This window comes from Nicotiana attenuata, unplaced genomic scaffold (assembly GCF_001879085.1).
Source record: "Nicotiana attenuata strain UT unplaced genomic scaffold, NIATTr2, whole genome shotgun sequence".
Lineage (NCBI taxonomy): Eukaryota > Viridiplantae > Streptophyta > Magnoliopsida > Solanales > Solanaceae > Nicotiana > Nicotiana attenuata.
In genome coordinates, this window is record NW_017670336.1 from 761,427 (window position 1) to 776,339 (window position 14,913).

Sequence of the window (14,913 nt, forward strand, 5' to 3'; positions counted from 1 at the left end):
TTATTGTAAAATAATTTTAAAACTCCAATTTGAATGAGTAGAATATTTTTTTGTATTTTTCGTTTTTTATTGATAATTAAGATATCTATATTTATTAATTCAAGTAGTGTAACCAATTAATTCAAAATTTAAAATTCAATAAAAAGTTAGTTAGAAAAGTAGTTTATTTTGTCTTAAAAATGCCACTTGGCTTTTTGTGACTAAGACACTTGTCTTAATGTAGTGGTTTTGCTTCTCCTATTCTATATAGATAGATGGTGAGCCCAGGCAAAACATCTGTGTCAATGTCTTGTATGTTCATCCCACAAGGCAACTCCCAATCAAATGCATAAAGAAGATTGGAAAGTACAAGCTCCACAGTTGCAACACCAAGTGCAATACCTGGGCAACCTCTCCTCCCTGCTCCAAATGGAAGCAACTCAAAGTCTTGACCCTTAAAATCAATATTATTATTCAAAAATCTCTCGGGTATAAATTCTTCTGGATTTTCCCAGTATTCAGGATCCCTCGCAATAGCCCAAGAATTCACATGAATAATAGTTTTTGGTTGAATTTCATAACCTTCTAGTATGGACTTGTGCATTGTTTCTCTTGGAACCAGGAGTGGAACTGGTGGATACAATCTAAATGTCTCCTTTACTACTGCTTTGAGATAAGGTAGGTTTTGGATATCATCTTCATTCACCGTGCCTTTCTTACTCCCAACTAATTTTCTAATTTCTGTTTGAACTTCTTTCATGGCTTTTGGAATCTTTATCAAGGCTGTCATTCCCCAAACTATTGCAGCTGCCCCGGTGTCTGTTCCACCAACTAGTATATTCTACAAAAGAAATTGGGAGGGAAAAACAAAAGCAGATATTGTTAAATCATATATATATATTTAGTGGCGTACGCAGAAATTTTCGTAAGCAGTGTTGATATTCGAAGAAGTGAACAAATGAATAAATTACTGTAACGACAAATGGTGTCATTTTTTATATTTGTACCAAATATTTTAATTTTATTTATTACTTATACATATAGAGTACAAAAATAATTCGACAAAGCGGTGTCACGTGATACCGCTTCAAGCAAGATGGCTACGCCCCTGCATGTATTGTTTTTAGTCATAATTATTCTTGTTTCATTTTATATGATACTCTTTTTTATTCTTTTAAAAATAGAATAAGACTTTTCTATAGTAGGAAGCTCAATAACTTTAAAGTAGGATTTTGGCCTCTTGGGATTGAGATGTTGTTCAATAAGTTCTTCATAAAACTCATCTAACTCCTTAAAATTCTTCTCAAGTCTAGTTATACTTCCAGAAAGTTTATCTAACCAGCCTAAGAAAGGAAAATAATCAGACACAAAGAAGCCAGCCATCATTTCTTGAGTCACAGCTAAAACTTCATCAAATCTCCTCCTTTCATGTGCTTCTTCATCATACCTAATACCAAAAGCAACTCTACAAATAATTGTACTAGTTAGTGAAATCACTATATTGTTCAAATTTGTTATTTTTGAAGCTGTAGCTTTTTCAGATATCTTGTTGATCATTCTAAAGACTTCATCTTTGCGAATCGGACTAAAAGATTGCACTTTCTTGAGACTAAACAAACGAACAACACAAATTTTTCTCATTTCCCTCCAATAGTCATTTTAAGGTGCAAAGCCAATATCAAGACCATTGTAAGACAACTTTTGCTGCCCAAGAATAGGAGATCTACTACAAAATGTTAAATCTTGTATTTTTGTTACCTCTTTTGCAAGTTTTGCTGAAGAAACTACTATAACTTTAGCTGAACCAAGTTTTAATGAGAAGATTTTCCATATTTCTTGGAAAGTTTCCAAAAATAAAGATGAGGGGTTAAACTATCAAATTGATGCAAATTTCCAATTAAAGGCAACCCTAAGGGACCTGGTGGCACAACATTTTTTCCATTCTTGGCTGGTAGAAGTAGGAAACTTAGGACAATTGGAAGGGTTACTAATAAGAACAGAAAGAGCATCATATTTGAGTTTTCTAGTAAAGTTGTAAAGTATACATGTCAGATGATTTCAATATATAGATCTTTGTTAAACTGTTCCTTTTCCCTTTTTTAATTGTATGATTACTATTTAAGGATGAATCAGTCGGCTGGACGGCAGGAATAACTATATAATTTATATATGCAATGACATTACAATTCTGTTTTTTTCACACTTGATTTTCCACTTGACTAGGATGTCTTAGATAGTCAAAATGGGAATTCGTGATTTTAATCCTTAAATACTGATAGATTCTAATTTTAATCCTTGTGATGTTCAGTAGAGTGCTTGATTAAAGCCATCTGTTCACCTTAGGTTTTAATAGCTTAGATTGCTTCTTATCTTTTCACTTTCATGCTCACTGGTTATCCATTGTTACCCACTTAGCAAAGCTCATTTTCTCTCACTAAACAAATTTCTTGACTGTTAAATAAACCCGAATGGCGAAGGCAGTTGAAGTTAAAAACTGAATTAGGGTCACTATCATCTCCATCGAATTCTTGTAATTCTTTTACAGAAATTTCGTCTTCAATTAGAAGTGGCTGTTATCGGTAGTCACTCAAGAAGCGTTCTAACAGTGAGGGAAAGAGAATGCGTGTCACGATCCAATTCCTACTATAAACCGTGATGGCGTCGTTAGGCAAGCCAACAGTGAACTATCAACTTAATTATTTGTATACGGTCGAGATCGTATGCTTACGATCTGTAGGCTCGAGAGATCGCCCAAAGCCCGAGTTCAGGTGAGATCAAGTTCAAGTTCGAGGGACCAGACCCAAGGTCGAGGACAGAGCACGATGCATACCGAGGCCAAGTATGCTCGACCCCGAAATAGTACCGTTATGGATTTGTAACAGATTGAGCTAGATTCCTGCCACGTCCCCTAGATCATGGCGCAAATCCCAGAATAGGATTGTACGATTCCGTACTAGGCGGTTAGACAGCTGTATCAAGAATATTGCTTACTGTAAATAGAAATATACCTTATTTAGGGTTCCCCTATTATATAAAGGGGACCCCAATCATTTGTAACATCATCTGATCATTGGCAAGAATATACTATCCTACTTTTCTCTCTTACTGTTCATCAGAATTGTTCTTTACTGTCCTTTACATTTATTGTTCTTACTTTATTGCTCGTAGTCCATCTCGTGGTCACTAAGCTCGAGGTCACCACTGCTGAGTAACATTGGTTTGATTTACTTATTCCTTTCATTTCTACTTCATATTTCTTGAATACTAATTGGTATTGAATTTAATCACATATCTTTAAAATCACAAATTAAATTTAATTGTTACTCGTATTTTTGAGGTAAACAGTTTGGTGCCCACCGTGGGGCTAAACATAATACTCCCTCCGTTCCAGTTTATGTGAATCTATTTCTTTTTTGGTCCGTTCCAAAAAGAATGACCCCTTTCTAAATTTGGAAATAATTTTGCTTAAACTTACAATTCTACCCTTAATGAGAAGCTTTTATAACCACACAAATACTCCAGGGTTCTTTTTGACTTGTTTAAGACCTTAAATTCCAAAAGTCTTTATTTTTTCTTAACCTCCGTGCCCAGTCAAACAGGTTCACATAAATTGGAACGGAGGGAGTAGTGATTATTTCTTTACTGATTCTCATTACACACGTTATTTTTATACTTTTTCTTGTCAAGAATTTTTGATTCTCAGGCAGAAACATGTCTAGCTCATAAAATGCACCTGTTCATGACAACGAAGGTCTTGGTGAAAACAACAATATAGGGGTCAGTGTACCACCAATAAATCCCGGGGAAGTGCCAAACATGGAACCAATTTATGATAGTTCACACACTACTCTAAACGCGAATTTAGGCACAGACCCCGGAGGGAGTGTACGCAGGGAAGCCCGGCCTGGTGGCCAAGGAACACAAGGAGTGGGTGATGGGGGAATCAGCCTCCAAGTGATATTCGAGATGCTGCAAGCTCAACAGATCGCCATTGCTCAACTTCAAAGTCAAAATAAGACTCTGAGTGTGGCTGAACATGAAAACAATCGATGTGTTGAGCCAGCCACAGAAAGGTCAAATGGAAACGACTTGGGTACTGACCCCACCATTATGAGGATGCTCGAAGAGCTCACCAAGAGGATCGAGTCCGGAGGAAAGAAGATTGAAGACAATGACAAAAAGGTGGAAATTTATAATTTCCGTGTTGACCAAATACCGGGGGCACCTCCAATTTTGAAAGGATTAGATGCCAAGAAGTTCATACAAAAATCATTCCCCCAAAGTGCGGCTCCGATGCCTATTCCTAAGAATTTTTGCATGCCCGATATACCGAAATATAACGGGACAACCAACCCAAACGAGCATCTTACTTCATACACTTGCGGGATCAAAGAAAATGACTTGAATGACGATGAGTCGAATCAGTCTTATTGAAAAAGTTTGGAGAAACATTGTCAAAAGGAGTTATGATTAGGTATCACAACTTACCTCCTAACACTATTGAATCATTTGCTATGTTAGCAGACGCCTTCGTGAAAGCGCACGTCGGGGCCATAAAGGTGGCCACGAGAAAATCAGACGTCTTCAAGATAAAACAAAGGAACGACGAGATGTTGAGGGAGTTCGTGTCCAGGTTCCAGATGGAACGAATGGAGTTACCACCGGTCTTGGATGACTGGGCAGTGCAAGCTTTTATGCAGGGTTTGAATGAAAGGAGCTCGAATGCATCTCGACAATTAAAGCAGAACCTGATCAAGTATCCAGCTGTGACATGGTCAGATGTGCACAGCCGTTATCAATCAAAAATCAGGGTCGAGGACGACCAATTGGGAGCCCCCTCGGGTTCCGTTCATCCTAACAGATTCACAGCCAAGCCCCCGAGGGATACGAACAGGGAATCAAAATCAAACAAAGAGCGGTATCAGTCGTCGATCGGAGGAACAACGGTTCAGGTCGAAACACCCCCAGAAATGATTGGAGAAACAATCGAGGTCAAAGTTCTCAAGGGCTCATGAGTAGGAACGGGTTTGATAAACACACCGATCCCGCGGAGGCACCTCGATTGTCAGAGTATAATTTTAGTGTAGACGCATCAGGGATCGTTTAAGCTATTGGAAAAATCAAAGATACCAGGTGGTCTAGGGAAATCCAAACCGATCCTTTAAGAGGAATCCAAATTTAATGTGTTAGTATCATAGCACGCATGGTCACAGAACAGAAGATTGTAGGCAGCTAAGGGAAGAAGTGGCTCGGTTGTTCAACGAGGGTCACTTTCGAGAATTCCTCAGTGATCGAGCCAAAAACCATTTCAGGGAGAGAGATTCAATAAAAAATGAACAAAGAACCACAACATGTAATCCACATGATCGTTGGCGGCGCCGATATCCCGCAGAGACCTGTGTTCGAACGCACCAAGGTGTCGATCACAAGAGAAAAACGGACTCGGAACTATGTGCCCGAGGACGCCTTATCATTCTGTGACGAGGAAGCAGAAGACATATCTCAGCCTTACAACGACGCCCTGGTAATCTCTATCCTTTTAAATAAAATTCAAGTTAAATGTGTTTTAGTGGATCCAGGTAGTTCAGCGAACATAACCAGATCGAGGGTCGTGGAACAACTCGGCCTACAAGATCAGATTGTACCTGCATCCCGGGTCCTAAATGGCTTCAACATGGCAAGCGAAACAACAAAGGGGGAGATTATCTTGCCAGTAAATGTAGCCGAGACCATGCAAGACACTAAATTCCATGTCATCGAAGATGACATGAGGTATAACGCACTCCTCGGGAGACCATGGATACACAACATGAGGGCAGTGCCTTCAACTCTTCACCAGATGATGAAGTTCCCAATAGAGGAAGGAGTGAAAACAGTCTACGGAGAGCAACATGATGTAAAAGAGATGTTTGCAATTGAGGAAGTGGTGCCGATACTAGAGCCTTCGACCTTAGAGAAATCGAGCACCAAAGGTAAGCAGACGGCTAAATAGCAATCACAGCCCCCAGCTTCGATGGAGTCGGAGCAACAGGTAATCGAAGACGAAGAAGAGGATTTCCTTACTCTTCGAACCTTCGTCATTCCCGAAGATTCCGATGCAACCAAGTCAGCTGTCGAGGAACTGGAGCAGGTCATACTTATCGAATACTTGCCCAAGAGAAAGGTATACCTGAGAACGGGATGGACCCCCGAACTCAGGAAAAAACTCATTCAATTTCTTATTGATAATATGGATTGCTTTTGCTTGGTCCCATTTAGATATGACAGGGATTCCACTAGAAATCCCCACACGTCGGCTAAGCACCGACCCCAGGTTCAAACCGGTGAAGCAAAAAAGGAGGCATCAGTCCGAGGTAAAGCATGCTTTCATAAAAGACGAGGTAACCAAACTTCTTTAAATAGGATCTGTTCGGGAGGTAAAATACCCTGAGTGGTTAGCCAACATAGTTGTAGTTCCTAAAAAAGGAAACAAACTTAGAATGTGTGTAGACTATAAGGACTTGAACAAAGCGTGTCCGAAAGATTCTTTCCCACTGCCCAACATCGATCGCATGATCGATGCTACGGCCGGCCACGAGATCCTAACTTTTCTCGATGCCTACTCCGGGTATAATCAGATTCAGATGAACCCGGGGGACCAGGAAAAGACTTCATTTATTACTAAGTTTGGAACTTATTGTTACAACGTAATGCCCTTCGGGCTAAAAAATGCAGGAGCCACATACCAACGCCTAGTTAACAAAATGTTCGAAGAACAAATAGGTAAAATAACGGAAGTTTATATTGATGATATGTTGGTTAAGTCCCTGCGCGCAGAGGACCATTTAACTCATTTGCAGGAAACATTCGAAATCTTGAGGAAGTACAACATGAAGTTTAACCCAGAGAAATGTGCCTTCGGAGTCGGCTCGGGTAAACTCCTCGGCTTCATGGTGTCGAATCGGGTATCGAAATTAACCCCGATAAGATCAAAGCTATCGAGGATATTGTTGATACCCAATTTTTCCCTATAATATTTTTGAAGTGCATATATACCTTTAAAACTATGCATTAGCATCAATGGGTATTTTTCCATAATTTTTATATTTTTAAATTAATTTATCTCAATATTTTCTTCGTATAAAATTACAAAATTGCATTACAGATGATTTTAAAACATTTCTTGATTTAATATTACCATTTATGGTCTTATTAAGTTCCAATTATTTCATAAATAGTCAAATTGGGATCTTTTGGCTATAATTGCAATAACTTTGCAATTATAGCCCATGCATACATTTTTGCATCATTTTTTACCAGAAATTAGTCCATTGTACTTTAAAATACAAAAATAATTATTTATAAAACATTTCTATGCATAAAATCATTTTTGGCAATTAGTTAATTATTTTACAAATTAAATTTATTCAGTTACTTGAGTATTTAATAAATAGCCTCTTTTATAACAATTCTAGCCTAAAACTAACCAGCCCAATACCACCTTATAAAATTAAGCCCAAACCCTTAGGCCCAGTACCCTATCTGCCCGACCCGAAACCCGCCAATCCTGGCCATTGATCATTCTTAATCAACGGTCCAGGATCCCCCTACCTTAATTAAACCCATATACCCCCCTCTAACCCTAATCATTTTCACTCTTTCCCCCACCGTCACCCTTCTCTCCGTCTCTCAAACGCTCTCTAACTCTAACCCTAATTCCCCTCCCCCCCCTCCCCCGCCGACACTCACTTACCGCCTTCATATGGTGGTTCTTCACCACCTCAGGCCTCTAATGCCTCTTCTATGCTATGGTACCTCCATCTCCAAGATCCTCGAGGAGATTCTCAAGGGACTTAGGCAGGTCTGTGTACACCTTTGGGTTTTTCTAGCATGTGTCAGGCCATTCGGTTCGACTTTGGGTAAGATCCTTCTTCTTTTCATCTTAAATCCAGGGATTCCTAAGCCTATGATCCCGTCTCTGTTTTACTTTCAAAAACCCTAATTTTAGGTCCCCGGCCTTTTCAGATCTGCACAGATCTGAAAAACAATGAATCTGACAAAGGGAAGCATGTGAATCAAACACAGAACGAAACATTGCACAAGTAACACGAAGAACTCAGAATCGAATCACAATATGAGAAAATTAGGGCTTTAGCATAAATCGACTAGGTTAAGGCGAACTCAACATTTGCTTCGCATTCTGTGTTTTCTCTTCTTAACTGGTATGTCCCTGATTATTTTTTAAAGCTAAGCCCTATGTGTTTCATTACTGCCTTAAGTTCATCAATTATAAGTTCTATTCTTGTTTATGTTCATTGTCTTGCTTAGCACAATCCTGTTCAATATGTGATTAGCATGTCTAACTATATTAGCCTACCTACGGCTTTATCTAGCATGCCTAAATTCTGCCCTATACAAATATATAATTATCATGTCTACACTTCACCTTTTATCTGATGTTGCCTGTTCGCAATTCATGTTTAGTCCCTTAACTATGTGATCATGCTAGGACCCTACTTGTGTGTCTGATTCTGTCATCCACATCTTTACTCCATGTTTTAGTTGCCTGCTATCCTGGCTAATTTAGTAAAACTACGAAGATCCTAAGTGTTCTATCTTGTCTACATGCCTCCCTGCCCTATTCATGTACCCTCAATGAGGTTCCTATATGTTCCCAATGTGCAAGCCTGCCTGCAATAGTACTTGTGAATTTGAACCTTTTATGACTAACTGGCTGTCTACTTAATTTGCTCTCTTCTGAACCGTTTTCAAATGCTATCGGTATTCTTTTAAAAACTGGCTTTCATTACTAGTATTTTCTCAAAACAAGTCTATTCTAGAAAACCTTTTTCACTCCTAAGTTGTTTTAACTAAGTCTTTCAAACCATATCAAGCGCTCCCACTTACTCTTAGGTTATTAAGTTCTGCCTCTCTGGTATGTGTACTGCTTAGAGATCCTTGAGATTCTCTGAACTCTGGCATATCAGGGCTGGCTCTTCCACACTGCATAATCAGTCTTTATTTGAGAAAAGTCTGGGTGTGAGCACTGCCCGGGATCCTTGAGGTCCTTAGGGAACTCTGACACACCTGGACACAAATGTGGCTATGAATCTTTGGCATTTGAGACTACTGAAGGCCTGGTACCCCGGGTATGCTTTGGGCATGCATCAGGCACCCTATCATTTAATACTATTGCATTTATGTAATTTATCCAATTCTGGTCTGTAATAATTATTTGTAAACAGATGTTGGGGTAACTAGTGAAACGGGAGGGTAGTTGTATGATACTGTGGGTAAAACTGGGTAGGAAACATGCTATAGGCTTTATATTCTGCAAATCTGCATTAGAAGCCATGTTCTAGTATTACTGTGTTTATTTGAATTCTAACCATGTTGAACTTGTGCATTAGATATCCTGCTTTTAGGGCCTTCACGTTTACTGCTTCAGTATGTTGCATGCTCAATTCCTAAGTACTGTCACATAGACGTCCTGCTATCTAATAATCTTAATAAAACTGTCATTCTTGTATGCATTGGATACCATGTTCTTAGGAACTCTGTTTGAACCACATCTATTTCGATTAAATCAGTAGTTGTCCATGAAAAGGTTTAAAACAAGCTCACGTATAGGTATCATGTCTCCAAACACAAATGACAAATCGCCTGTTATAGCCAGTATCACCTAGGTCAGCATGCTCGTAGGTTGAACAATCTCAAACTATTCAAACAGTTCCTGTAATTGTGATCACGTATAGTCCCCACGCCTAGGCAAGCCTTAGGTGGTCAATGTCCTTATAAAACTAGAAACTTGTTTCAATTGTGTATAAACTGCTTAAGTCTCACAGGTTTAAAACCAATAAGCAAACCGACTTGGACCTTGCCATTGAGTTCTAAAATATCGTTGCAAGATCTGTGTACTGATGTTCACCTAGATATCCTGTCCTAGGATTCTTTCTAGAAATTACCTAAATCTGTGTTTTAGACGTGTTGTTNCTACGATATCCTGTCCTTAGGATTACTTTCTTAGAAATTACCTTAAATACTGTGTTTTAGTACGTGTTGTTTATTTGCCTATATGCATGCAGAGGTAAACATGAGCCTTTTAACTGCTTTTTCCCTATTTGCTTGTCCTACATGTTATTTGTTTGTCGCCTAGATTTTTGCCTTTTAAATACCTTAGGTTTGTTAGAACTACCCAGAGTTAGATGTCCTAAGCTCCTCCAGGACCATAAGGAAGGGAAGGGTAACAGCATGCTTAGGGGTCGTTAATCAAATTCACTTATATAACCGTTAAGGGGAGGGTAACGGGTAGTAAAAGGATATGATGACCTGCGTGCTAATGTCACGTGTAGCCCCTCTAGTTGAGGAGGATTACCGGGCATTGCACAGATTGATCCTGTAGGCTAATCCCCTTTCCCAATTTCTATATGTGTTTAAATTATCTAAACTCCCCTTTCTTTACATATACATGTGTAAGCTGTCCAAACCTCTTTTATCTTCATTATTTGAACTTCCTTGATCATATATGCATTTAGATGGGGGAAAAATACTTTATTTGTAAATACGTGCTTACTTGTTAATTGACTAATTCACATTGTTTAAGTTCGGCTGGGACCTACCGTTGTGGACCGCGAGGGGTGCCTAACACCTTCCTCTCAAGGTTATTTCGAGCCATTACCCTAATCTCTGGTAATGCAAACTAGTTATATGAATTAATCGCTCTAGGTGCCCTAACGCACCTTAATCCGTTAGGTGGCGACTCTTCAAAATACCCAACTCCCAAAAGGAAACGAGTTGTTCCCCCCATGAATGTCGAAACCCGGACTCTACGAAGGAAAAAGGGGGCACGACAGCATGGCGACTCTGCTGGCGATATTTTTAGGCTCTTACCATAACGAACTTATTTTTGTGAACTAGTCCAAGCATGCTTTATCCTGTGTACCCTTTCCCCTTTATTTGGATTTAATTGCTTATTTATGATTTCTTCATTTTCCTGAAACTGGCTTGTCTCTTTATTTTCTTTTTCCGTAACTGTCTTTCAATTATTTAAATACTGCATTTATCATTTTTATTTACGTGCAAATACTTGACAACATGCTATTTATTGTTGCATAAGTCATGCTCAACATCATATTTCACTCGTGCGTAATCAATCCTATAGCAACGCTTGATGAGTGTTTGCGCTCTTCCTATATATCACCCTTTAAATTCAGAAAGGCGTATTTGCGGTAAAACTAGTCGATCAGCGGTGCGTTCGACTGCTCCGTGCCTTTCCCCCTCAAGTTGTCCGCTTGAGGGTCCCAGTCTAGACCTCTATAGCAGCCTTACTCTGATTAATTGTACATGCATCATGGTCAAACCTAGCCGGGTTAATATGTTGTCCGCATAATAACCCTTTAAGACAAGCCTCGTCCAAAAGTCCATCGGGTTTTTTACGAATCCCAACGGACGTAATCACGATTGTGTGCATTAATTTGGAGAAATAAAGTGTCAATATGCTAATCATTACTGTATAAATAGACGAACCTGGAGGGGGAAAGGGCCTAACCTTTTGTTTTGCAGAAAATGAGATGCTGAAGGGGGCGAAGGAGGACATCTGGCTAGAGCCTATCTGCTGCTGGATCTGCGAGAGCTGGGGAACCTGGTTGATGGAGTTAGAAAGAACGAGTCTGGGGAAGGTCCTTCTGGACCAAGTAGGCTAGATTTATTTGCTTTCCTAAATGTAATAAGGCCAAGTGCCAATAGTGACTTACCTTTATTATCTTAGTGTCGTTATGGGATTCATCTATTTTTATATTAATGAAATGGGGCATTTATTGGCATCTAATTTCTCCAAATCAACTTGTCGCTAGGCCTACCTCGGGCACAACGAGGCTCCCAAATTAGGACGCGAATTTCATCTTTCCGCAATATATGTTTAAATACTGCAAGTACTCCTTTCAGAACTATTACTGACTTGGCTACCTTTTGTTTTTCTTTCGTTCTTTTGACTATTCCCATTCCCCCAAAGGTTGGTTCGCACATACTGGCATCATCAGCATACCTAAAGGTCCTCCACATCCTCCTCTTCCAAGTGATCCTAAAAGCAAAGGAAAAGTCAGAATAGATGATACAATGCAGTGCAATAGTTTAGGAAGAGGAGGAAGAAGGCCTCACCATTCAGATTGTGGAGAAGGGAGCTGTTCTCAGGAACTGGACTGCCACACCGTACCGGGCCCGCCGAGTCCCTGGGTAGCTTGGCAGATTTTATTTCTATTGTCATTCTAGGCATCTAAGATTTTCAGTAATTTTGTTTTAAAAGACTTACTTGTTTCAAAATAAATGCTCGATTCATCGAGCCGTACTTGTTTGGATGTCTTTCAGTTTTAATCAAATGCATTGCTCTTTATTATTCATTATTATCTTCCACACTTTTTCTTTCTACAGCATTATTATTACTTTTCCCGATGAACCGGTGACTGTGACATGTAATGAGGCAACGCAATATGAGGATAGTGATTCGGATGAAGAAGATGAAATACATGAGGAAGTTGTCAGGGAGGTTGAAAACTTTGAGAATAAGCCTAAGTCCAACCTGGACGATGTCACACCTCCTTTTTTCACTACACCCTCGGAAGAGGGTATAATAAAGGGAGTTATTTTCAACTTGAAGTGACAACCGAAACGGGATTATTATTAATGGATTCAGAGTCGCCACTTGGGAGATTTATGGTGTCCCAAGTCACCGGTTCATATCCCGAATCGAGGAAAAGGATGACTCTGTTTAACAGTTTTAGAACCAGAAATCCGGGTAAGAAATTCTGTTAACCCGGGAGAAGGTGTTAGGCATTCCCGAGTTTCGTGGTTCTAGCACGGTCGCTCAACTGTTATAATTTGGCCTATTATCTGATTTTAATACATTTTGAACCTATGTACAATTTTAACTTTTGACCGCTTTTATTTAATTATTTTAAGAAAGATTGCAACGCTATTTAAAATATGTTTCGAGCCACGTCACATAAATGCACCCGTAGCCCATAACACATTTTATCTAACGTTGAGATTTGGATTTGGGTCACATAAATGTGCACCCGAGTTTAGGAAAGTAGATTATTAAAATAACGCACCTAAAGCAACTACGCGTTTTTAACTTTGCGAGGGCCATGGAAAATTTTGCTAAATGGCACGCCTCGATTTCTAAAGGATTAAAGTTAATTAAATGAGGGCCATGAGTTTTGGGATTTTATTTGTCATGGCGCGCCTCAAATTATTCCAAAAAACATACTCAACTAAAACAAACTGCGGATATTTATAAATTATTTTTCTAGACTACTTTGAGAGTTGATGTGAGGCAATGACAAATTCACGTGACAAAGTAAAAAGACGTAATGAATTTGTCATAAAAAGAATAAGTTAGCTTTTGATTCCTCTAGTCTAAAAGTCCAGGCAGTTTTAAAACCATTAAAATGATATCAACCAAATTCAAACTTGTATCCAACCCCAAAATTATTTATCCATGTATACTTGGCTAACTAACAAAATTAAAGATCAGCAACATGAAATCATGGATGACTAATATTAACAAAACTAAATTGCCGAACATCATATGAGTTGAATGACCCTTAAATCCTGTTAAGAAGAATGAACCATATAAAATTTAAATCGGCATACATTAAATAGAATAAATCAATTTGCAGGTAGTTCTCAATGTCAACACGAACATTTACAAACTACATAGAGAACATCTATTGACTACACAAAAATAGATCTGCATTTGCATCAGGTCAGATTTCAACAAAATTTCAGCAATAAAATATTACTCCCTCCGGTCCAAAACAAGTGATTTTTTGGTATTTTTTGTGGTCCAAAATAAGTGATTTTTTCAGATTTCAAGAATGAATTAATTATTTTTTTCCTATATTGTCCTTGGAGTAAATAGTGTTGGAATATGTGTTAGGAGTGTTTATGTGAGATAGTAAAGGTTAACATGGTCAATTTTATTGCTAATTAATGCTAAAAGGTGGGTTTCTTAATCTGTGTGAAAACATCCAAAAAATCACTTATTTTGGACCGGAGGAAGTAGCATTCATCAGTATAGAATTACACAAAGGTGAGAGATATGAACCTCAAAGTGGACCTTCAACAGAAATGGAACTCTACTGATGACCAAAGCGGTGGTCGGAAGCCTCGACGGAACTACGATCTATACCCTGAAGCTCGCCGGAAACGCAAAAAAATTCGACGACGGACCTAGCTTTCACTGACGGGATGGAGATTAATGGAGGTGAAGGAGTGACGTCGTTTTTTGGTCGTCAATGGCACTGCTTCAGTCGACGTGGAGAGGACGAAGCCAAGAGGGGTCGTGTTTTTGTGTACTGCGGAGCTTTTAATTTTTATGAAGAAATGGCGCTGATTTCCTTTTCTAATGAAGAAGAAGATGGGAGCAAATGGGGTCCTTCTCCATTGAAATTGCAACGGATCCTTGTTAGCCAAAAAAGGAAACTGCCATTTTTAGCATTTTTCTCTGGGTTCCGTTCCTTAGGTCCTTTTCTTTTTGCTTTTTTCCTGTATTTTTAGCTTTTGAATTCTTATCAATGGACGATGGAACGGCGGATCTAGGGAGTGTGTTTTGGGTGTCCTATATTTTAGGTGTAGGTACTATTAAATAGGGGTAGGGATTAGGTTTATATTTTGTGTATTTTGCCAATTAGTCCCTAGGTCTTTTTGTATTAAGTCCTTAGGGTCTTTTTATTTATTTTTTTTGTTCCAAAGAAGAGTCTAGAAGGGTCCCTAGGATTAGCTTAATGGGTATTGGGTATTGATCTTAAGAAATGGGCTAGAAACTTGGGCCTTTATGACTAGCTATGTTAAAAATTAGTTTAATTAACTAAAAGTATTATCAAAAATATTAATTAGTCTACCTAAGTAAAAATATTTATTAAAAAAAAAAAGACTAATCGTTAAAACAAAACTGTT

At 38.7% G+C, this 14,913-nt stretch overlaps 1 protein-coding gene across 1 annotated transcript; it reads right to left on the reverse strand.

The window, feature by feature from the left end:
* Positions 1-211: 211 nt before the first annotated feature.
* LOC109238040 (cytochrome P450 83B1-like) lies at positions 212-11,668 on the reverse strand. The gene is made up of 2 exons (XM_019404468.1): positions 11,507-11,668; positions 212-820 (listed from the first exon to the last, which is right to left on the reverse strand). The coding sequence occupies exons 1-2, from the start codon at positions 11,552-11,554 to the stop codon at positions 215-217; spliced, it is 654 nt and encodes a 217-aa protein (XP_019260013.1). The 5' UTR covers positions 11,555-11,668; the 3' UTR covers positions 212-214.
* Between the last annotated feature and the right edge of the window lie 3,245 nt (positions 11,669-14,913).

Coding starts and splice junctions, on each gene's coding strand:
- LOC109238040 (XM_019404468.1), bottom strand. CDS start 11,554: ATGTCCTCCTTCGCCCCCTTCAGCATCTCATTTTCTGCAAAACAAAAG. Junction 821..11,506: donor CATTTTCTGCAAAACAAAAG/GTTAGGCCCTTT, acceptor TTTCTTTTGTAG/AATATACTAGTTGGTGGAAC.